The sequence below is a fragment of the Lontra canadensis genome, unplaced genomic scaffold, assembly GCF_010015895.1.
Source record: "Lontra canadensis isolate GAN:19392208 unplaced genomic scaffold, GSC_riverotter_1.0 scaffold29, whole genome shotgun sequence".
NCBI classification, from domain to species: Eukaryota; Metazoa; Chordata; class Mammalia; order Carnivora; family Mustelidae; genus Lontra; species Lontra canadensis.
Genome location: NW_022631023.1, coordinates 8553137 through 8577691, shown reverse-complemented (window position 1 = coordinate 8577691; position 24555 = coordinate 8553137). Strand labels below are relative to the sequence as shown.

Sequence of the window (24555 nt, the reverse complement as noted above, 5' to 3'; positions counted from 1 at the left end):
TGGGATCATGACCCGAGCCGAAGGCAGAGGCTTTAACCCACTGAGCCACCCAGGCACCCCTTACATCTGTTTTTAACAAGTGTTTATGACCACATCTGCTTATTGCAGTATAATGTATACCATAAGCAATCCAGGTATAGAATGACCCCATAGCTTTGTACTCTCCAAAATGTTCTAAAAGCCAATATATATGTAAAAAAAACCCAAATTCTAAATTTTTGTTTGCAAAAGGAAGAAACCTGGTTAGGTTCAAGTGCAATGATATCCTGGGAGGGGTGCAGAGGGAGAGGGAGAAAGAAGAGGAGAAAGGTGGGGAGTGGGAGAGCCACCTGGAGGGGGCTGGCAGGCTCTCTTCTGCAAGGTTGCACAGGGCAGCACTCATTTTTCAAAATCCCTTGGTCTTGAAGACCCAGAAACTTGCTGTTAGCACAAGGAGAGTGTCCATCTGTCATCTCATCTCAGCCAAGGTCCCAGACTAATATATGCAAGATATCGGTTAATAAAGAATGAGAAAACTGCCTTTGAGACACACATGTCCATATGACCTCATTCATGTCTAAATACTTCTGGGTTTTTGCCCCATCCAGCTTTTCCCATCACCGGTCCCACTGTTCCCTCTTTGTGCCCCTGTCATCAACTGTGAGTAGCTTAAATTCCCATTTCCCAGAGCCGCTCATCCAACTCTATCACCTGAAGGCCATTTTATTATTAAAATTATTTTAATTGACATATACTGTATTATTTGCCCCAGGGGTACAGGTCTGTGAATCGTCAGGTTTACACACTTCACAGCACTCATTACCCTCCCCAATGTCCATGACCCCACCACCCTCTCCCTACCCCCCCAACCCTCAGTTTGTTTTGTGAGTTTAAGAGTCTCTTATGGTTTGTCTCCCTCCCGATCCCATCTTGTTTCATTTTTTCCTTCCCTATCCCCAACCCCCCCACCCTGCCTCTCAAATTCCTCATATCAGAGAGATCATATAATAATTGTCTTTCTCTGACTTATTTCACTCAGCATAATACCCTCTAGTTCCATCCACGTTGTTGCAAATGGCAAGATTTCATTTCTTTTGATCTAAAGCCCATGTTAAATGCCCTCTTCTCTTCAAACTTCCTTTGAGCCTTCAAATCCAAAATAACCACGGCCTCAGAACTGTAAGAGCACATTGTTCCATGCACATTTTTTTCACAGTCCTTTTTAAAATAATTATTTGCATGCATGACTACAGATGGTTGGAGAGGAGTTTTTGTTTCACTGATGCTTGAAGCTCCAGAGCCCGAGAGGAGGCCAGATGCAGGTTACAGCTCTCAAACACTCGCTGTGAAAAAGACCAGTGACAGACGGGGTGGTTTCGGGTGGCCCTCGGAGTTACAGCCTCCCCACCTGTCCTACCGGACCCCTCTTTTCCTCTTACTGGACTGTCAATTCCCTGAGGGCCAGTCAGTGGGAGTTTCTCCACTGCTCGTCCAGCACCAGCATAGGGTCCAGCACCTAGGAGATGCTCAGGCAATGTTTGCTGCAAGAGTTAAGAAGGGAAGAAATAATTGAATGAGACGATGAACTCCTCTGTTCTTCCACTGAGGCGTGGGTCGCGCACGTAATTAGTGAACTGGCGGGAACAGCCGGGGATTTCGAGGACGCAGCACCTCTGGACCACTCCCTGCGACCGGAGGAGGGGCGGAGCGCCACGCAAATCCCGCCCACACGAAGGCGGGACGAACAGAGAGTTCCACCCGCAATGAGGCGGGGTGTCGCGGGCAGCCCCGCCCATGAGGAGGCGGGGCCTGCGGCGCGCGGGAAGAAGCGCAAGCGGTGGCGGGAGCTGGCGGAGCAGTGGACTGACCGTGTTCCTGCAGGTACTGCTTCCCCGGCGCTGGCTCCCGCGTCCCCACTGTCTCCCTTCAGGGCGGGACGGGGCGCAAGGATCTCGCTGAGGGCGGGCTGCGGGGTCCCGGCAGAGCCCCGGAATGGCGTGCATTCGGGCGGCCGGTCCCCGCGCGGACTCCGTGCGGCCTCCTCCCGGCCAGGCCTGGTTTCGGCTTCCCGGTCGAGCGCCCAGTCCCTTGCGGCCTGGGAACGGGGGCAGGTCCCCTCTGGCCCCCTGGCCTTGGTTCCCTCCTTCGGGCGACCCCGTCCTCCTGGTGGTCCCGCCTCTGGGAGGTGGTTATCCCCCCCGCGGCCCCCTTTCCCCAGTAGGTCCCCTCCCCTAGGCGGCCTCCCCCGGGCGGCCCCTTGCCCCGGACAGCCCCTCACCCGAGCTACCCCGGCCCCAGGCTCTCCGCGAGCGCCCCCACCCCCCCCACTAAGCGGGGGCGGTCGCGCATCAGGGCCGGGCCCCTTGATTTCCTCTGCCTGGGTGTTCATTTTGCTTTTCCGGACACAGCAGTGAAAGAAGCCCAGCAGCCTCGGCTCAGTGAAGCATTTTAGGGGCACTTGCAGGGTGTTTCGAGAGAGGTCAGCAGTGACATCCTTTCCCGGTACAGCGTGCATCTTTCAGGAGCAGGGTTCCTGGCTCCTAATGAGCGTTCAGGACACCTTGCCTGCTCTGATACTCAGTTCGTTACCAACGATTTTCAGCTTTCCTCAGTCTTTGGGAAAAGAGCGGCGCCGGAGGAATTTGTTTTGCTCCTTCAAGACTCGGGAGGATGAAAGTCATTACTTGCGAAATAGCCTGGCACAACAAGGAGCCGGTGTACAGCCTGGACTTCCAGCCCGGCGCGGCCGGCCGGATCCACAGACTGGCGTCTGCGGGCGTGGACACCGCGGTCAGGGTAAACCGGGTGGGGGCGCAGAGACGTGCTGCTGAGGCCGCCTTCTCCATTTTTTCCTGGAAGACGAGTGTCAGCACACTCAGACTGTTGGGTCATCTAGCCCCGAGAGAGAGCTTCTCAGGGCCTTGACTGAACCAGAAAAGTAAAAGAAAACTTTGCTCCTGGGGAGCGGTTCCTACATTGATAGACTCCATGCTCGTTATTTTAAAATAAGCCAGTTTCTGTTGGGCAACAGTTTGCCCTAGAAAGAGGTTGGAGGGAGGGCCGCAGGCAATGGGACTGTAGTTTGTTTCAGAAAGAAGTTCATTTGATGTATCAAGAGAAAAACCGTTTTCTTCCTGATAATTAGCCTAGTCTTGTGTTTAGTAAGCACAGTATGGTAGGTGCTCATTTGTATGTTTCTCTGAACAAATGTATTTGTTATCGTCAGATCTGGAAAGTGGAGAAAGGACCCGATGGAAAGGCCATTGTTGAATTTTTGTCCAACCTTGCTCGCCATACCAAAGCGGTCAATGTTGTGCGTTTTTCTCCAAATGGGGAAATTTTAGCATCAGGAGGAGATGGTGAGTATGAGTATTATCCTTCAAAATTCCTTAGAAACCAGATATCTTTGTGTCTCATGTTAGTGAGCTCTGAGCTAGGTATGCTTTTCTATTTTAGAGGTCACTTGACCTCTCGATCTATCATTTAGATAGTTTAGTAAAAAACGTTCTGAGGAGCATGAGGGGATGGGGGATAGCAAGCTTAACCTGAGAAGAATTGGTTGTAAATGCACCCCTCTCCCCAGCGATTCCCCCTCACCCCATTCCATTGGTAGAGACAAGTAGGAAGGCGCTTACCCTTTTACTGTGTTCCAATGCAGCTGTCCTGGCCTTGTTTGATTGCTGGTTTAGTATCCAAGTGATCACAGTCTTTCCCACATCGCTCATAATTAATTAATTCACTTGGGGGAGTATTGTCTGAATGGCCCTCTAAATTATGTTTGCTTGATGAAAGTAGATTGATTCCTATTTTCTGCTTGTACTTAAATAGCATAAAACTGCTACAAAAAAAGTAAATCTCTTTACCATGCTTTGACACCAGAAGAATCTAGGAGTTACTAGAAAATAAAACACATTGCAGGTTTTATTTGCAGAAGAAGCAAAGAGATCGGGTGAAGTTCAGTGCCATGATGTCCAGGGCGTGTGTGCACAGAGGGAAAGGTGGAAAGTAGGGAGTACCACTGGGGGAGGCTGGCAGGCTGTCTGCTGAGAGGTTGCACAGGGCAGCCCTTGTTTTGCCCAGTCCTTTGGCCTTGGAGGCCCAGAAACCTGCTGTTAGCAGTGGAGAATGTCCACCTGCCAATGTCAAGGCTGATCTCGCCACCCGGCTCCCAGAATTCCTCACTTGTGCCCATACTGCCGGCTCAGTGACTGGCACTCAGAGGAAAGGCAAGTGGTGCTCAGACTTGTGCGGTGAGTTGGGGTCAGAGCTCAGGGAGTTAAGCACTCAGACAATGGATGACCTCACGCTGAGGTATCTGATGTGTCCGTATGAGTAGCTAATGTGTCCACTTGTCACCGCGGGCTAGGCATTGTGTTCTAAGTGCTTTCTGTGTATTAACTCATTTAATCCCCGAGACAGCCCTAGGAGGTAGGTATGCTGTTACCCCATTTTGCAGGTGAGGTAACTGAGGAGTCAGGACGCTAAATCCGCTGAAGCTTACACAGCTGGGAGCAATTTGCCGATCCTCGCTTGGTGGTTCTTTGTTTTTCCTTATTCGGCCATTCCAAGGCAGTGCCTAGGATTTGTTAACCTAGTTGGCTGCTTTGCAGTGTTTTCCTGGCCTGGGGACCCTTCTGTTGCACATGACGTTGGATAGCTCTGACCTGGTAGGAGCTTGATTTTGGAGTTTTAGATCAGAAGGCAAACCTGTTTTTCCTGTCCAGATTCTTAGAAGGCGCTCGCAGTGACCGTAGTATCTATTGAACAACGTAAATAGGGTTTAATGTCCTGAAAGCCCGGAAATGAAGGAGCATGCCCGAAGCATGGCTTGTCTTACCTGAATCGCTCGCTGCACAGATGCTGTCATTCTGCTGTGGAAGGTGAATGATAACAAGGAGCCGGAGCAGCTCGCCTTTCAGGACGAGGACGAGGCTCAGCTGAATAAGGAGAACTGGACTGTTGTGAAAACCCTGCGGTAACCAGGGGGGTGCCCACCGGAGTGGTTTACCCAACTGCTCCGAATGCATTCAGCTCACATGCATTTTTTTTTTTTTTAATTAAAAAAAAATTTTTTTTCTTAAGTGGGCTCTGTGCCCATCATGGGGCTTGAACTCACAACTCTGAGATCAAGCGTTGCATGCTTGACTGAGCCGTCAGGTGCCCTGCATTTTGACTTAGAAACACGATTAAAATGGATCTTTCTTTCTTTCTTACAAGAGGGTTGGCGGGGAGAGGGCAGAGGAAGAGAGAGAATTTCAAGCAGGCTCCACAACTGCCATGGAGCCAGCGCGGGGCCCCATCTCACAACCCTGAGATCATGACCTGAGCCCAAACCAAGAGTTGGATGCTTCACTGACTGGGTCACTCAGCGCCCCTCCCCCCGCCATGGGCTTTATTTCTGCTATAAAATATTCATTAGTCAGACTGAACCAGTTACAAAGCTGTAACTACCCCTGAAGATAGCAGACCCTAGCTGTAGCTGATCTAGTTCCAGTGAACATTTCTAAAATCCTAATGTATGGTCTCCGAGTGTGCCTGTAAATTTTTGATGGTCTTTCTCTCATTGAGATTTGCCTTTTCCCTTCCTTCTCCTCTTTGGACTCCAGGGGCCACTTAGAAGATGTGTACGATATCTGCTGGGCAGCTGACGGGAATTTGATGGCTTCTGCCTCTGTGGATAACACAGCCATCATATGGGACGTTGGTAAAGGTAGCGGACGCATTTCTATTATTGTCAGGGGGAAGGAATCTTGTAAGTGGCTAAAAGGTCTAATCTGCTTTATCTGTTTTTATTATTATTATTATTATTTTTTTTAAAGATTTTATTTATTTGTCAGAGAGAGAGAGGGAGAGAGAGCAAGCACAGGCAGACAGAATGGCAGGCAGAGGCAGAGGGAGAAGCAGGCTCCCTGCCGAGCAAGGAGCCAGATGCGGGACTCGATCCCAGGACGCTGGGACCATGACCTGAGCCGAAGGCAGCTGCTTAACCAACTGAGCCACCCAGGCGTCCCTTATTATTATTATTTTTTAAAGATTTTATTTATTTGAGAGAGAGAGAGGGCATGGGGTCAGAGGGACACGGAAAAGCAGACTCCCTGCTGAGCTGGGAGTCCAGTGTAGGGCTTGATCCCAGTACTCTGGAATTGAGACCTGAGCCCAAGGCAGACGCTTAACCGCCTGAGCCACCCCGGCGCCCATAACCTGCTTTATCTTAAAGGCATAAGAAGAGTTTTTGAGTGAACTAAAATGGGTGTCTGGCTCAGCAGCGGTGGGCGCCTGTGTCATGGACCCAACTTAGTTTCAGGGTCCCAGTCCAAGTGTTGGCGGCCTGGCCGTGGTGCCAGAGCAAAGTCTGTCCCACATTCATGAGGATGGGGACATGTTGGGGGCAGGGCTCACCTTATTGGAACTCAGGGTCTTGGGCAGTTTAGCCCGTTGTCGCCATTGATGGGTACTGAACGCGCCATATTGGGAAGGGTAGGACCAGGTGTCTGTTTGGGAGCGAGGACAGCTGAGGACACCTCGCTCATTTATGGAACCTGTTCTCTAGTTGGGGAGATAGTAGATGTGTGAGAAGTTACAAAAATGGCCAAAAGTGTGTGGCCAAAAGCCAGTTAGTGCCTAACACATGACCGTTTTTGCCTTCTGCACACGGTTACTCAAACTTGATGTTTCCTCGCAGCCTCTTACTGTGCTCCCGGCTGGTGCTCCTGTAGCCTGAGAGCACTGGGAGGGAATCAGGCTGGAGAAGGCATCCCCTTGCGCCTCTGGATTATCCACTCTGTGACATTCTGTTTGTTGGAGGTCCTGCCATCCAGCCAAACCCCTCTGTCTTGCCCCACCTTGGTCATGTTCTTACTCAGTCCCCGACCTCGGCAACATGGACGGCCAGTATCCCTGTCGTCTTCTCTTCCCTACATCAGGCCATTGATCCGGATAATTTCAGCATCTGTGTGGACTGTCCACCCAGCTGCCCCCTGAAGCCACTTGTAATGAACTTGGATGTGGCCAGGTCATTACTTCCTACAAGATGGTGGCTGCATTCTGGTGGGGTGTCGGATACACAGCGGGTGTGACGTCGGTAGCCATAGTGCCAGGAAAGCTGCCCTGAGCCCCAGGAGCATGAGCAGGCGAGGAGGGCATGGGCATCCCTTTGGGGACGAGACTGCAGCGCGTGGGAGCAGCAAGTGCAGGGGCCCTGCGGGGAGCCACTCGGGCCCCCGGGCAGGTCGCTTACAAAGTGCCTCTTCAGAAACCCCCACACTCACACACCGTCCTAACGGCTCAACTGTGGGTTAAATAGACTCTCTGGTGTCTGAGGAGATGCTGACACCCAGCCCCTGGCCACCTTCATGTCACACACTCCCTGAAAGACTTGCAGGACGGCTTGGGGTGGGGGAGTTACCGTGAAGCACATTCGCTGAGTTTCCCGGACATCGGCTGGGTCACGGGGTTGGGGGAGCAGAAGCCCGACTGTAGACGGCCGAGCGAGTGTAGACTCCTTTTCAGAGAAGAGGGTTTTGGGGTTATTTTTTTGTTTTTGCTTTGAATGGCCGGGGTTTGTGCCTTCCTCCTCCTTTTATCCAGGTAGCCCCTGTGCACTGCTGGCTTAATGTTTTTCCAGAGTCCCTTTTCCATCCCTGCTTTTTGCTCGGGCCTTCGCCTCCAGCCTGGCCTGCTGTCACCTCCAAACTAGGGTACAGCCTGTGTTCTCTGTGAACCTTGGTTTCGTCTTCTTCGTGCATGTTACTTCCCAGCCGAGTGTTGCTCTCGGCCACAACTTGAATTAGCAGAACCTTTTCTTTCCTTGTCCACAAGGGTTGCAGTCACATACCTCCTGTCCTCCCTGTCTTGCCATTTTGGCCATGGACATGACCCTCTAGCATTCTCCCTTACTTATTAATAGCTCCATGTGCCTAAGCCGTCCTCCCCTCCCGCCATGGATCTGCTCACAGTAGCTGCTCCTTCAGGAACCCCCCCCTCGTCGTGCCCGACCTAGAGAGCTGAACTTGGCTTGTCCCCTTCTTGACCCTTGCTGCTACCCCAGCTGCTGTCCCTCTGTGTCCCATGTGGCCCGTCAATGGGTGTGTCTCTCCCCTGAAGCTGCGGGCTCCTTGCGAGTGTGGGCTGTGTGAGGTCCTCTTTGTCTCCCCAGAGCCGACAGAGCGCGGGGTGCAGAGGTCCTCCGGAACTACCTGTGGGATGAGGGAGCGGGATGAAGGGCATCATGCTTAAACTGTAGTTGACTCCGCTTGTGCGCGAGTAAGTTTCCGTAATGCTGTTGTGTGCTTTGTGTGCAGGACAAAAGATCTCCATCTTTAATGAACATAAAAGTTATGTCCAAGGAGTAACCTGGGACCCTTTGGGTCAGTATGTTGCTACCCTGAGCTGTGACAGGTATGTCCATGTTTGGCAAGTTGTCTTCTTTGTTGACTTAAATTTTCCGCAGAGTGTTTTCATCCCCACTTACTCAATAATAAAGCAAAGTCAAGGTTTGGTTCATCCATCTGCCCGTCCATCTGGCCATCCATCCATCCATGTTCTTGGTTTCTTATAAAGCATTTGGTTTTAATGTTATTCTTAAACCATAACAAGACATTGGAAACTAATTAGGGTCAGTGGCTTATACGTAGTGCTTAGTAACTCTTTATCAAATGGGTGAATGAATGCATAGAGAGCTTTGAATTACATATGAATTTCATGGGCAACTTTTAAAGAAAAAGTGTTTTATGTAAATATGATATGCAAGAAGGGGTACCTAATGATGGGGTTCAATGTTTCTTCTTTTCTTAAGATTTTATTTATTTTTTTTCAGCCTAACAGTATTTATTGTTTTTGTACCACATTTAAGTAATCTCTACACCCACCACAGGTCTCAAACTCACAGTCCCCAAGATCAAGTCATATGCTCCATCAATTGAGCCAGCCAGACACCCCTGTTTCATTTTTTGATTATAGTTTACTGCAGTGATTTTAATGACTCCACTTAATGTAAATGTAAAATATTTTGTCATTTTTGAAAGGAGGTTTTGTTGCTGTGTTTACTGGTGTCCTGCATTTAGTTGTGTTCTTGGAACAAAGAACATCTGAGGTGCTAGATATATTACTCCTTGGTCAAGATAGCCCTTTTGAGTTTTTATCTAACTACTTTTATTTGTTTTATTTATTTTCTATTTTTTAATTAACATATAATGTATTATTAGCCCCAGGGATACAGGTATCCAACTACTTTTAATGATAACACCTTTGATTCCAGATGGCCCCGCAATGTGGAAGAGTTAGGAGAGGCTATGAAAAGGAAACACTTTTATATTGTATGTGCATTTATTTTCTGATCTTGTTGTTTTATTCATTATGGGAATAATATGGATTAGCAACAACCAAATTTATATGCTGGTGTTTCCCTCACTCGTGCAAATCCCTGAGTGCAAGACTGTTTGAAACAAATGTCATTGTAGTCCCACAAATCGCTACTGGGCCAAGTGTCCGAAGCCTGAAGGGGCCAGGCCTAACGTATGTCTTACTTGACCAAGTTGAAACATTCGATAAAAAAAGTTATGACCTAGTTCCTTACTGCACTAGTGACCGGCCTCAGGGGGTTTGCTTCCGTCACAGTGATTAATGTGTGACAGTGTGACGACTGGCACTGTAAGTGGTCTTGCAGACTGACATTGTTCAGTTTTGATACTGGATTGCCTCTGTGTGAAACACTTCTTTCGCTAGAAGAGATCAGTCAGAATCTTCTTCTTTCTTTAGGATCCTGAGGGTATACAGCACCCAGAAGAAACGTGTGGCTTTTAATGTCTCAAAAATGCTGTCTGGAATAGGGGCAGAAGGCGAGGTACAAGCTGTTCGTCCTACCTGAGCGGGGCTTCAGTTGATGTGGGGGGGGTCCCGAGCTCCTCCGCGTCTTACGGCTAAACCACTGGTCTCGGGCCCCCGACGCTTGAACTACCTTATACTTTCTCGGATCCGGTCAAGGCTCAGTTAGGCCACTGGGCTGGTCTGCATGGAACTGGGAACATCCAGGGGCCGGGGGAGAGCTGCTGATGGTGGACAGAGGTGTTCAACCCTGGCTCAGTGTGGAGTCACCTGGAAGCATTAAGAAATATGGGTGCCCGTCCACCTCCCCCAGAAGTGATTTGCTTGGCTTGAGGTTGGCAAGGCCCCTATGGGATCCTGAGGTGTAGTGAGGGTCAAGAACTCTTGACCTAGGGGGACCCCAGCACTATGCAACAGGAAGGCAGGTGGGTCAAGTGTCAGGTTGTCTGGCCAGAGGCCATATGCCACCCTGGCCGGTATGGAGAGAATATTGCTGGGGAACAGTGGAGACCTGGCCAGTGGTCCTGGAGGAATAAGACTACAGACGCAGGCACTTAAGGCAAAAGGGAACAGGTCGGTCACTGGAACAAAACAGGGACGTGATATGAATCCTGTCCTCAGGCAGCCGACTAAGGCCGGATGGGCCATGACTGATGACACAGGAGAGCTCCCCTACAGTGAGGAGGGACACGCTGGGTCTTTGGGTCCTGGAGACCTAAATGCTTAGTGTTTATCAATGTCCGTGAGTCCGAGCAAAAACCAACCCACAGGTGTTCAAGACACGTTTGGAAAGATGGATTACCAGTGTAGCGGCCGGCGATTTTCTCCATACGAAGTGTTCGTTAAGTTGGGAATTCTGAGTGGGCACACACAGAGAACAGAGGGCCCCTGGTTGTCGTCTTGCATTCCTCCCTCCCCCGTCTCAGTCTCCAAACCACTGCTGACCGTGTGCTGTGTCCTCAGAGAGGCTTTTTAAAACAACAACTATAGAGCTGCACACATACACACACACGTAGACCCATGTACACACACAGCTTTCCTTTTTTTAAAAGATTTTATTTATTTGAGGGGGGAGGGGCAGACAGTGGGGACGCAGGCTCCCTGCTGAGTAGAGAGCCCCACGCAGGATTCGATCCCAGGACTCTGAGATCGTGACCTGAGCTGAAGACAGATACTTAACCGGCTGAGCCACCCAGGCGCCCCAACACACACAGCTCTCCTTAATGCAAATGCATGGTTAGTGCTCACAAGACCCTTGCAGTTTTGTTTTTTGTTTTTTTTTAAGATTTATTTTAGAGAGAGAGAGTAGGGGTGGGGGTAGAGGGAGAGAATCTCAAACAGACTTGCTGCTCACTGCGGAGCCTGATGATGGGGCTCGATCCCAGGCCCCTGAGATCATGATCTGAGCCAAAATCAAAAGTTGGACACTTCACTGACTGAGCCACCCAGGGGCCCCTACTCCTGTAGTCTTGAGTGGTTATTTGACTTATATTTCATCTTTTATTATGTGACTAATAAATGATACTGTATAAAATTAAAAAAAAAAAAACAAACCTGATAAGCCTTTCTTGTGAATGTAAGACTTGGATTAGTGTTGGAACTTGTGTGCCGCAGGCGAGAAGTTACCGGATGTTTCATGACGACAGCATGAAGTCATTCTTTCGTCGACTGAGTTTTACTCCTGATGGATCTTTGCTCCTCACACCAGGTGGGTTTCACAAGCTTTTTTTTGGTTTGTTTTTAAAGATTTTATTTAGCCATTTAGAGAGAGCATGAGTGGGGGAAGGGGCAGAGGGAGAGAGAGAATCCCAAGCAGTCTCTGCCTTGAGTATGGAGCCTGTCACAGGCTCAATGTCATGATCCTGAGATCGTGACCTGAACCAAAGTCAAGAGTCGGACGCTTAACTGACTGAGCCACGGGTGCCCCAAGAATAGTTTTAGAAGTATGAAAAATAATAGTACTGGGGCTCCTGGGTGGCTCAGTGGTTAAGCCGCTGCCTTCGGCTCGGGTCATGATCTCAGGGTCCTGGGATCGAGCCCCGCATCGGGCTCTCTGCTCAGCAGGGAGCCTGCTTCCCTCTCTCTCTCTGTCTCTGCCTGCCTCTCTGCGTACTGTGATCTCTCTCTGTCAAATAAATAAAATCTTAAAAAAAAAAAAAAAAGAAAAAGAAAAATAATAGTACTTGAGCAGATGTTTGCCTGACTGAAGTCCCACATCGGGCTCCCTGCTCAGTGGTAAGCCTGCTGCTCCCTCTCCCACTCCCCCTGCTTGTGTTCCCTCTCGCTGTGTCTCTCTCTGTCAATTAAATAAATAAAATCTTTAAAAAAAATAAAAGGTGAACATGTAGGAGAACATCCTAGGAATAGGGACGATTTTGATGGCATTTGGCTGGGGAACCTTTGTACAGCAAAGACCCTGTAAGCAAATCAGTCAACAAATAACAGAACTGAAAAATTCTGTTTACAGTCAGGAAAGAGCTTATGTACATCACATACAGTGGCTCTTTCAAATTGAGAAAAAAGAAAAACCCAAAAGAAAGAAAATGAGTGAAAGATACAAGAAGGCAGATTAATGCATTCAGCACACACAGGATAATGTTCGGACGCTCAGTGACAGAGAAACAGAAATTAAAGTGACACACAGCTAGGTATCTCTTTATTATTTTCAGACTAGAAAAAAGTGAAAATACCTGCTGCTGATGGGCAAGCAGAACATGGGTATTGCTGGTGGGAAAGGTCACAGCCCTTTCAGGAAACAGTCTGGTCACCGTCACATGCATGTCCTCGTCAGCCCATCTGCCCCTCGTCTTAGCGTCAGTCTGTAAGAAATGAAACCTAGTATGACAGAGTCTATTTTCGACCGTGTCTATTGTTTCTATCTCTGGACCAACAGTACTGATTAACGAGACGGGTGAGTGAGCTACGGTGTTCTCACCGCCGTGAAGGTCAGGCAGTTAGTAAAAAGCTGCATGACCCAGGTTAGTGCTGGTTAGTGGTCGGCAGAGCAGAGCAGCAGCAGGAGAGGAGTAGACAAGACCCCGATTCTGTGAGCTGCGCTGAAAACCCTACAGGGGGAAGAGACAGTTGAGTCATAACTGACGGTCGTGGTTGCACGAGCGTGGAGGGAAGGCAGAAAGGCTCCACGGCTTGTTCAGGTGGGCCGGGCGGGGAGGGCCTCTGCGCGCACCGGTGGGGATGGAGTGGTCGCAGGTGAGATGTCTGGTGTGTGGGTATCAAGAAAGAGGTGTCCAAGGGCGGCTGTGGTCAGCAGTCCTGCGTTGCCTGGGGCTGGCCTTGTCTTAAGGACATCCTGGGGTGTGTGTGGAAGAGCTCCAGCGTGGGCTGTCCCCAGAGCAAGGTCAGCTGCTGCGGGGGGCCGAGGCTGTAGCAGAGGCCTGGATCCCCCGGTAGCCTCCTGGCCCCCCGCGAGCACGTGGGAAGGAGCAGAGCAGACACAGGCCTCTAGGCTCAAACCCGGGGACAGAGCTGGGGGGATCTCGAGAGAGCGCTTCTCCGGGAGGAAGTGGCCGGTCTCCCTGGTGGACATCTTCATAGCCAGGGGCCCCTGCTCTGTCCTTCCTGCCCAGGCCCGAAGCCGCCCTGGCTGGGTGGGCCGCTCAGGGGAGGGGACAGGCAGGTAGAGCCTGGAGTATGCACCGAGCCCAGACTGGGGCTGTTCGTATTTGTCCTCAGTCACAGAAGCATTGTCTGGGGCAGACAGCTTAGCTGGGGAGAATATTTCACAAGCCCGGGATGGATGCTCCCGAGTTTCTCTGCCTCCGTCTAATAAAACTTTGCCTCTTCTCCCTCTCCCTGCTTCCCCAGCTGGATGTGTGGAATCTGGCGAAAACGTAACAAATACGACTTATGTTTTCTCCAGGAAAAATCTTAAAAGGTACGCAGTTGAAGAAATCGTTGACATGTTGACCCTTTCTTTTTGCTCTTGGTGAGTAACCATGCCCTTTCTAAAAAGGTCATGACCCATTTTCCAGGCCTATCGCTCATCTTCCATGTCCTGGCAAAGCGACGCTTGCTGTCCGCTGCTGTCCCGTCTACTTTGAGCTGAGGCCCGTGGTGGAACAAGGTATGCTAGAGGCACAGCAGTAGTGTTATGGGTCGTGACTCTTTTTTTTCTTAAAGATTTTATTTATTTATTTGACAGCGAGAGACACAGCGAGGAGGGAACACAAGCGGTGGGAGTGGGAGAGGGAGAAGCAGGCTTCCCGTTGAGCAGGGAGCCCGATACGGGGCTCGTTCCCAGGACCCTGGGATCATGACTTGAGCTGAAGGCAGACGCTTAAAGACTGAACCACTCAGGCGCCCCGTGATTTGGTTTTATCTTGTGGGGAAACATACGTGGGTTTGGTTCAGTTTGGTTACTCGGGAGAGCTGGAGCAAAGCCCGGTGTTCTCAGAATGTGTGTTCATTTTTTGCATTGTCCCGAATACACTTTCTTCACTTAAACTTTAAAAGAAGAAAAGTACTCGTATTTTTCGGCTGAAGCAGTCGAATGTCGTTCATCTATTCCTATGCGGTGAAATTATGTTTGAACTGGATTTTGGGGGTTTTTTTTTTTAGTTTTTTTCCCTCCATGTACACATGAAATCTTGTCCGTGGCTTTAACCAGTCAGATCACAACGGGCCTTGGTGTGGTTATCCACAGGTTCCTCGTGTTGGGGGTTCCTTGAGCTCTTAGATCTGTGGGTTTATAGTTTTCACCAAGTTTGAGGAATTTCAACCATGTTTTTCTGTCCTGCCCTGTCCTCTCCACTGGGTTCCACCTACACGTGTGTTAGGTCACTTGATGTCACCCCCAGCTTCCTGGGGGTCAGGCTGCCTGTTTTTCTCCCTCTTGGCGTCACCATTTTCTGTGTTACAAATCCCACGTCTCTACTTAGCGTGCTCCATCTTTCCTCTTGCTTCTCGAACACGCAGAATACGGTGTCTGTAGTGACTCTCAGTGTCTTTGCGTACAGAGGATTGGCTTTGATTTCCCCCTTCATTATGGGTCATAGTTTCTTCTTTGCGGGCCTGGTAATTCTCTATTAGACGCCAGACGTTGTGAACTGTACCTTCGTGGATGCTGGATGTATTTTTACAAATATTCTTGAGCTTTATTCTGGGATGCGGGGAGGTTACTTGGAAATACTGAGCTACTTCTCTTCGTTAGACCAGACCCCAGTGGCCTTTGGTCTACAGCTAATTGCCCCATGACTGGCCTGACGTGTGCTCACCAGAGCCCCGTGAGCTAGGTTTTCCACCCTGGCTGGAGGGGGCTCCGGGAATGGCTTTCCTGTGGTTCTTGCTCAGTCCTGGGGTGGTTTCCTCACATGATCATGCCCATCCGTGCTTGGCTGGAGACAGAAAAGGCCCTGTGAGCTCCGGCCGCCCAGGCCTCCCGCTCCCAGCTCCCACCTGTTGGCTCGGGCTGGCTGCTGCGGGCTTCTCTCTACCTTTTCTGGGACCAGAAGCTCCAGGTGGTAAACTGAGGCAGATGTAGGCCTTCCTCTTCACTTCCCGTCCCTCAGGAATCGGTGTCCTTCAGTGCCTGGTGGTTGAGGTCTGGAAGGCCGTCATGTGGAATATTCTGCCTGGTGTTGGTTGCTCCAGGTGGGAGGGTAAATCAGGTCCCTGCTCCCCGGGGCCGGAAGCGGTGGTTTTTAACTCCTTAATCCTTGATGTGAATGCGTGTAACGAACTGAAGGACCGTTAAAGTGTCACTTCACAGAATGTTTCTCGGTGACCCTTGTTTTTCCTTCTCCAAAAGCGGCCCCTCAGCCTGCCCTGTTTCATTCCCACGTCTGGTCCTGGCCTTTTGAACCTCCTTTGGGGCCTCCGACTCTCGGGTCAGGACACAGCGTCCTCGCCGATTCCTGTGTGGTTCTCTTCAGACCTGGCCTTCAGTGAAATGATGCTGTTTATGTCCCTGGAGAGAGGGCTTTGGAGGAATGCGTTTGCATTTGCTCCTTGTTTCCTGTCCTTTGTCTCCCCCCCGCCCCCCGCCCCAGCAGACGGACCCTCGCAGGAGCCGGGCGTGGAGCTGGTGCACCTGCCTTACCGCTTGGTGTTTGCTGTGGCTTCCGAGGACTCGGTGCTCTTGTACGACACCCAGCAGCCCTTCCCGTTCGGCTACGTGTCTAACATACATTATCACACCCTGAGCGATGTGTCCTGGTGAGTGGCCGGCAGGGAGGAGGTGTGCAGTGTGGTGCCCTGGAGTGGACCCTGGGGTCGGGAGCATTTCAGCACTAGAGCTGGCTTTTTGGGCCCATATTTACCAATTTCTTCTTTTTAAGGTTTATTTATTTGAAGGGCACCCCCAGATAGTTGAGCATCTGCCTTTGGCTCAGGTCATGATCTCGGGGTCCTGGGATTGAGTCCCAATTCCCGGCTCAGTGGGGAGCCTGCTTCTCCCTCTCCCTCTGCTGCTCCCCCTGCTTGCTCTGTCTCTCTCTCTTAAATAACATCTTTAAAAATAAAAATTAAAATTAAGATTTGAGGGAGAGATTGTGTGCACGCACAAGCAGAGGGGAAAGAGAGAGAGAATCTTCAGCAGGCTCCCAGCTGAGCACAGAGCCCAATACAAGGCGCGATCCCAGGACCCCAATATCATGCCCTGAGCTGGAACCAAGAGTCAGACACTTAACTGACTAAGCCACCCAGGCGCCCCTACCAATACCTTTTTAAAGGAATTAGCATTAAAAGGAAAGCCACTTCTGCTTTGCTAGAATACCATTTCCTAGTGTAACAGTAACATCTGAATGAAGCCGTTCCTATGTCGTGGGGATTCCTCTAATTCTCAAACTGAGGGGAGGCCCCGTGGGGTCCCTGGTTGTTGGGGACTTGCCAGGCCCCCCTGGCAGGAAGCCCGCACCCGTGAGCTCCTGTCCCCCAGAACCATGGTTATCCGTGGTGTCACTCTGCCTTCTGCTAAGGTCCTCTGCGCCCCCAGGTTCCCTGGTTTACCCCCACCACCTGCTCATGCCCAGCTCCGCCGGGCCTGCCCTCTACCATCTCCTTCTTGCTCTTTATAACCTTTTTCCTTCTTTTCCTTCTTGGGTGGGGGTGGAGAAATGTCCCTGAACCTTCCTTTGGGTGATTTTGGTGACAGTCCTGAGATGTCGCAGTGCCTGAGAAAGTTGAGCTGGGGCGGGAGGGAAAGGGTGGGTGTGAGGCGCACACAAACCCTTCTCCTTTCACACGAAGCCTGTGAGTCTATGAACTTGCATTTTCTAGTGATTAAAGAGAGCCTTAAGAGGGGCACCTGGACTTTGGTACAGTTTCTAACCTTTTCTCCTGTTCGGGTAACCAAGGTCCAGTGACGGGGCCTTCCTGGCCATCTCCTCCACGGACGGCTACTGCTCCTTCGTGACGTTTGAGAAGGATGAACTTGGAATACCTTTGAAAGAGAAGCCGGTTCTAAGCGTGAGAACTCCCGACACAGCAAAGAAATCGAAAAGCCAGGGGTCTTCGCCAGGACCCAGGCTGGCGGAGGGGACCCCCACCGGCAGAATCCAAGACCCCAGCAGTCCCGGCACACCCCCGCCTCAGGCGAGACCATCTCCAGCCCCCGCAGCGCCTTCAGAGGAGAAGAAGGCCCTGCAGCCTAGCACTCAAAACCCGAGAGCGCCCCCATCCCGGAGGGTCACTGTGAACACGCTGCAGGCCTGGAGCAAGACGACACCCCGGTAAGAGCTTCTGGCAGGAGAACAACTTGTCATTGCGGCCGAAAAACAAAATAGAAACCAGAAGGCCCCAACCTCAAACTGGGGACATCCCATAAGGGCTTCTGATGCGGCCAGAGAGACTTCAGAACCGACCTGAGTGCCACCCCCCTGCTTCCAGACCTCTGTCGTGTCCCCATTCCCACCTGTGAGGGGCGTCCCAGAGCCCGGTGCGCGACACACGGGCCGACTTGGCCGCAGCCCACCGCCCAGGTTTTGGAACTTTCCCTAGTAGAAACCATGTCCGCTGGCCTTCCGTACGCGGTGCGCACAGGTGTTCGTCATACCACTGGAGCGGGACAAAATCACAGGTTCTGAGAATTTAGATGACAGTTAAGGTTGGACTGTTGTAAATGTGGTGATTGAACTTAGTAACGGAACACAGTCCTTAGTTACTCAATACGTGGGCACATCAGCTTTTAGTGCCTTGTGTCATCCGGTCAGCTGGAAATTTTAAATGTTTCCTTCAGGTAGTTTTGAGATTTGTTGTCACAAATGATTCCTAGGACACTAATGAGCCGTGTATCCCTGTTTTTTTAATCAAGGAGGATAAACTTAATACCCTTAAAGACAGATACTCCACCGCATTCTGCACCAGCCAGTGTAATTTCCAGCCCTTCCACAGAAGAAATTCAGTCAGGTGAGTGTTACTGTGACTGGTTTAATATAATTAAAGATAGAATACCTTCTTTTGTTCTCTTGGAAATGAACCACGTAGTTTAAGTCCGTTCTGAGAAAGCAGGGATGCCTCTTACCAGAACCATCGTTCAGACACCCTGGCCATCTCGTCACACTCAGCAGGGCGCCCCCCTTCCCATGCAGCCACTCCCGGGAAATGAGTAGATGGAGGGTTTGGGGGGAACTAACCTGCTGGGCTGGAGAATTCTTTGTTGTGGGGTCGTCCTCTGACTGTAGGCAGGCGGCACCCCTGGATGCCTGTACCCAGCCCCCCTCCAACCCCCACCAACTTGGGACATTCTCAAAGGTCACCAGACACTGCTCCCTGTTCCCTGAGAGGCGAGGTTGCCCCCCACCGAGAACCACAGGATCCTTCTCTTATATCCATATAGGCCCTTTGCCAGGCAGTTCAGTTCTTGTCCGGGCACAAAATTTATTTTGTAAACATCACTTTTTTTCCCTAAGATTTAGTTATTTGAGAGAGAGAGTGCGCAATCAGGTGTGTGGGGTGGAGCAGAGGGAGAGGGACTCTAGAGCAGACCCTGCACTGAACGCGGGGCTCGATCTCAGGACGCTGGGCTCATAGCCTGAACTGAAGCCACGAGTCAGACGCTTGACCAACTGTGCCACCCAGGGGCTCTGTCAACACCAGCTCGTCATTTTAAACAAGTGTTCACTTACATGTCAACCTGTTGTTTGCTAACGTTCCAGAGATGCCCGGAGACCCTCAGGGCAGCCCTCCGGAGCTCAAGCGGCCTCGACTTGGTGAGCGCGAAGGAAGTCCCCAAGGTCTGGACCCTTGATGAGACCTGCCTGGTGCTTGAGGCCTGCCAGGTCCAGGGACCCCCGTGTGCACGGCGCGGGTGGCCGGGCCGGAGACACCGGAGACTAGCGGCGTTAGGCGGAGCCTGACGGACACCCGGGGACTGACTTGTGTAACAGAAGGTACACAGGGACCAGTTTTCCTGCAGAACTATGTTTGCTCTTGTACTCAAGATACATTTTTACCTCGGCCTTGGGAACATTTTAATAGACTAAATCCTCTTTTTGATGAGTTTCTGAAGCTGGAACAGTTCCACGTTATCTAGTGTGAAACCGTGAATCCTCCCTCGAAAATTTGTGAAAGTTGAGACACAACACGGGCGGACTCCTCCTGACGCCGGAATGAGAAAGAGGAGAAAGGTGTTTGAGAAGGTTTATTCCGTCGAACTGACCTTCTGTGTAGTTGATTTTTAGGAGTGAGTTTGCTAGTTTGCTTGCTGATTCTCAAGGTAGACTTGTTCTGGAAAGTTAGGAAGTGAGAATAAAGTAGGGAAACCGGGTCAGAGATGGGATTCCGTGACCATCAGAAGGAACCTGGTTGCTGTTCAAGCATATTTATTTCCTTGCCTTTTTTTCCCTTAGGGAGAGAATTGAGATTTCACTTTAGCTACAGCTTGGTATCCAAATAGATTGACTTTTCACATTGATTTTTCAGAGTAAAAGAACTTAGCAATTTGTGCCTCTGCCTTTGCTTTCCCCACCCGGGGGCCGTGGGTGCGTTCTCCCTTTCTGCGGGGAGTAAACCAGGGTTGTGGGCTGGGGGGCACGCAGGAGGCACTGCCGACGCATCTCATGGTCAAAATCTCGAAATGACAGGCATGCCAAAACGCCCGTCATTTTGGCAGAATGACCACCGTGAGTCGTGTAGGTGGGGCTCCCCCACCCCAGATTCCTTTCCAGTCTGGGAGAGCTCGCAGGGAGCACCCAGGTCAGGTCTGACGGGAAGTGGCTGAGGAGCGGATCAATGTGGCCCCTTTGAACTCAGGTCAGCAGCAGCAAAGGAAAGAACTGGAAAAAGGATCAATCTGGTGCTTAATCCATAACCTGGTTAACCAGAGAAAGAGCTTGCCTCCCTTTCAGAGGGGAAGTGGCTCACGAGAAAAAAGGTACAGTGTAGAGAGCTAGAAGGTGGTTCGGTGGAGAAGAACTAGAAGGTTCAAGCTGCCCACAGAGTCTAAGCTGTGATGACACGGGCGTGGGGCACATTCAGCGTGAGGACACTAAAATGTCAGGTGGTCTCTGTTCTCACCAGTGATTCTTAACCTTTGCTGCGCGCTGAAATTGCTCAAAGAACTGACTGGAGTATTGAGGCCTGGGTACTCCCTGCACAGGGGGTGGCCTAACAGGACGGGGGCACTGTCAGCGGTCTTGAAAGCTCCAGGTCATTTGGGGCCGCAGCCAAGACTGGGAAATCCTAAGGGAAAAGCTCTCCCCGGGTCTGGTCTCTTCTGGTTAAACCATTTCCACCGACAGCTTTCTCTTGCTTATTCTCTGTGTCCTCACTGATTGGTAGCCTGAGACGTTCATGGGTGGGAGATGCTCTCAGCTCTTCAGAGAAGAAATATGTTACCTTTCCTGCGGCCAGAGTGAGGGGTGTTCTGTGGTCACCGATCCGTGGGCAGAGGCGTGATCGTGGGTCCCGTGTTCTCGGTGCGTGAGCCTGCTTTCCTGGCCACGCTCCGGACTTGGCTACACGTCTGTCTCTTGTGCAACAACTGTGGGGGTGCGGAGGGGAGGGCAAGGGCACCTTCAGCCTGAAGCGTGAGTGTCTGGGCAGAACTAGTCTGTCAGCGATCACTGAATATAAATTCCAGAATAGTCGGTAAAAGCCCAGACGATGTTGGATCCGTGTCCCGAGCTAAAACGGTCTGCTTCCAGCCGAGCATTTACTGGGGACCCTTCTGCAACAGGAGCCCGGGGGGGAGGGTCCTGCAGGGTCCCTTCACACAATGTCACTGTGAGCGCGGCTCCCCAGCGGGGGGTCTGCCACCCAACAGGGTGCCTGTTCCTGTGGCCCACAGCGGCGACCCAGCCCACAGCCTCATATCAGGAGCCGCCTCAAGCGGGGCGTCCACCAGGGCAAGGACGCCGCAGCGGAGAGACAAAGCACTGTCAGCAGAGCGGTTGTCCCATCCAGTCCCCTTACTCATTTTCGTCCCTCGCCGGGAGTACTCCCACCTGCATGTTCCCGATGCTGAGGACCCTTCTGAGCAAAACAGCTGTCAGTTCCACTTTAGCAAGTAGGTCCTGAGTCCTCGGCTCTGGAAGTGGGGAGAGGCGACTGGCCCAGCCCTTTGCACCCGGGTCTTGAGAGCCTGCAAGTTCCCTTTGTCACCCTACTGTGGTTCAGTGTGCGGCCTCCCACCTGCTGTGTGCACGCATCTCGGGGAGGCAGGCCTCGGACAGACGACTTCACCAAAAGCAGTTTCTTGACGGCTCTTCAAGCTTTCACTTGTAGGGACTTTCACCTGGCAGGGACCAGGGTGAAGAGAGAAGGCAGGACGACAGAGAGGAGAAATCGAACAGGGTAAATGGGGTCTCATGGTGTCTCACATGTGGAAGGAACAGGTCCCTGTACCCCCACAGGAGCTCTCAGGGCTGCCAGCAGTCACTGTCCCCGCTGTCCCCTTGAAGGCTCTCCCAGCCACACGGCCCACCCCTCTAGGGTGGTGGTCCCAGTCCTCGGAGCAGGCTTGGCCAGAGTGGCCCTTGACACTGGTTTCAGCCCCTGGTGGCTTGTCCTAGAGGAGCGTGGCTCAGCGGATTGGGGTGGGAGCGGGTGAAGAAAGTAACGTGAGGCTCCATGTCTCCGTCCGTCCATTCATTCTAGAAACGTTTATCTAGAAATCATCTAGAAACACCCGGGCACCAGAGCACACATTAGGGAACAAGAGAGAACCCTCCTCCTGGAGCTTACGTTCTGGCTGGAGGAGACCAGCAATAAAACAGGTCCGTCTGCGTTAGAAGAGGACTATGGGAAGAGGGAGAGGCAGGCTTTGGGAGGGCTGGGCGCGGGGGCTTGCCACGGGCAGCAGGACCGGCCCTTCTGCGGGGGCAGCAGCAAGCAGGTCAGGTGTCCCAGCTCTCCCAAGAGCAAGATCACCTCCTCAGCGACAGGCTGGGTGTTTCGGGCTCCCCTGCATGCAGGCTCCTCCTGAGCGATGGGGACATGGCTCGGGTGGCCCAGCTCTGGTCCAGGGGGACCACTGCCCTGTCGTCATCGGGGTAGGGAAGGCGCCTGCCACGTTCCAGTGGCCACGGAAGCTTCCTCAATCGTATTTCAGTCTCTTCCATCAGCTCAAAGCCAGAGGCATACGTCACACAGCCTTGTCTTCCATGTCCTGCTCTGAAGCAAATCCTAGAAGGTTTCGACCTCTCGCTGTCAGAGGCGGTGGCCGCAGAAGGCATTGCCCTCAGCTCAGCCTCTGCACCCGAAGTCTTGCCCTCCTCAGCACAAACGAGCAGCTCGCAGAACAAAGTACTCTAACTTGGGTCCCCACATTAATCCCGGTTTATTCCCTTGCATTTTAGCTCGGAGACTGCCCCATTCAAAGCTGTGGTAACAGGTGCTTAGTGGTTGTGTGGGGTTCAGGACCTGGCCTCGTTTCTTAATACCCCAGGTGACTTGATGTCTCCTTCTGTCACTGCACGTTAGCTGGGAAGGGCATTTCAAGGGTAATAACAAGACTTTGGAACATCTTGGGGTCTCCCCGCTCTGGGTCAGTGCCCCTGGCAGGTCCCTGGAGAAACGCATGCCTGGGAGTCGCTGCTGTCACCAGTCCCCCTAGACATTCTTTCCCGCACAGGTGCCTCTTCTGTCCCTGTCCCCACCTGCCCGCCAAGTACAAGGAGCACCACTCCTTCCTGTCCCTGTACCAGGTCACCTGTGGGGCTTTACAAACAAAACAAAACCCACTCAAATCTAGGCTCTGTCTAGACCCTGGAATCGGCTTCTGTGGGTGGGGAGACACCCAGCAAGGCACATACATTTTTTTTTTTAAAAGATTTTATTTATTTTTCTTTTTTTTTTTTTTTAAGATTTTTAAATTTTTATTTATTTGATAGAGAGATCACAAGCAGGCAGAGAGAGAGGAGGAAGCAGGCTCCCCGCTGAGCAGAGAGCCCGACGCGGGGCTCAATCCCAGGACTCCGAGATCATGACCTGAGCTGAAGGCAGCGGCTTAACCCACTGAGCCACCCAGGCGCCCCTTTATTTATTTTTCTAACACAGAGAGATCACAAGTAGGCAGAGAGCTAGGCAGAGAGAGTGGGGGAAGCAGGCTCCCTGCCGAGCAGAGAGCCCGATGTGGGGCGCGGGGCTCGATCTCAGGACCCTGAGATCATAACCCAAGCCGAAGTCAGAGGCTTAACCCACTGAGCCACCCAGGTGCCCCTAAAAGCTGTCTGAGAGATTCAACAGGCAGTCGGCCTGAGAACTGCCCCTCAGAGGGCTGTGAGATCTGCAAGAAGGGCAGTTAAATTCTTCGAACTTATTGATCATATAAAGAGACGACATGTTCAGCTACTCAAGAGGAGGCTGAAGTTTGAAGAAACGAGCAGATGCTGTGTTACTGAAGCCGCCCCCAAGCTAGCCGCCCACAGTGGCTACCCGCCTGGTTTTGAGCTGGGCTTCAGGGAATTTGGGTTCCTAATGAATGAGTACCCGAATAGGCCACTGGGGGGCGATATTGCTAGCCCTTCACTCCACTGTCAAATTTACCAAAGAATTTTTTTTTTTCAGCATAACAGTATTCATTGTTTTTGCACCACACCCAGTGCTCCATGCAGCCCGTGTCCTCTCTAATACCCACCACCTGGTTCCCCCAACCTCCCACCCCCCCACCTCTTCAAACCCTTCAGATTGTTTTTCAGAGTCCATAGCCTCTCATGGTTCACCTCCCCTTCCATTTTCCCCCAAATGCCTTCTCCTAACTCCCCATGTCCTCCATGCTATTTGTTATGCTCCACAAATAAGTGAAACCATAAGAATGTTCTTTTAAAGGAAGGATTTTTAGTCCCATTGTTATGGAAGTAGTATATTATCTATTTTATTTTTTTTCATCTTGGTTACTTTCTGTATAATTATGTGCTATTTTGTTCCAAAGAGTTCTATAAATCCACATCATCTCCTGAATAGGAGCCCTCTGTGAGAACTTCACATTAAAAAATAGCTAAATATTTAAAAGATGTTTAGGTTAAACGTAGTCAAAGGTACAATGAGTTTGAAGAAGCTAACCTTAAAAGGTTCTTTTAAAATTTTTTAAGCAAAAAAAAAAATCGTCTTGGTGACATTTCTGTACATTAGCAATAAACATATTATCCACCGTTCCTTATAAATATACAAGGACATACGCACACAGAGTGGTTGCAGTATTTTGAGATGGAAAACAAGACTGGAGACCCTCTAAGTGTCTATCAACAGGAGATCCATTAAATTGCAGGGCGACCGTATGGTGGCAGGTGATGGAGCTCCAAGCTGGAGCTGTGTGGTCTGCTGTGGGAAAGGTTCAAGGGCAAGAGCAAGGAGCAG

General features: G+C 51.1%; 1 protein-coding gene across 3 annotated transcripts; it reads left to right on the top strand.

Annotated features, from left to right (window-relative positions):
- The first annotated feature begins 1793 nt into the window (after positions 1 to 1793).
- On the top strand, positions 1794 to 19701 carry CHAF1B (chromatin assembly factor 1 subunit B). 3 transcript variants are annotated; one of them, XM_032865356.1, is made up of 15 exons: positions 1834 to 1860; positions 2388 to 2458; positions 2582 to 2775; positions 3206 to 3338; positions 4837 to 4954; positions 5586 to 5689; positions 8280 to 8376; positions 9736 to 9820; positions 11416 to 11509; positions 13627 to 13696; positions 13794 to 13885; positions 15810 to 15975; positions 17115 to 17489; positions 18071 to 18165; positions 18915 to 19701. In XM_032865356.1, exons 3-15 carry the CDS (start codon positions 2650 to 2652, stop codon positions 19004 to 19006), a joined length of 1647 nt encoding a protein of 548 aa, XP_032721247.1. In that variant the 5' UTR covers positions 1834 to 1860; positions 2388 to 2458; positions 2582 to 2649; the 3' UTR covers positions 19007 to 19701. The 3 variants fall into 3 exon arrangements, with proteins under 3 accessions (XP_032721245.1, XP_032721247.1, XP_032721248.1); XM_032865354.1 differs by lacking the exon at positions 2388 to 2458 and having other exon boundaries at positions 1794 to 1860; XM_032865357.1 differs by lacking the exon at positions 1834 to 1860 and having other exon boundaries at positions 2306 to 2775; positions 15813 to 15975.
- The last annotated feature ends 4854 nt before the right edge of the window (positions 19702 to 24555 follow it).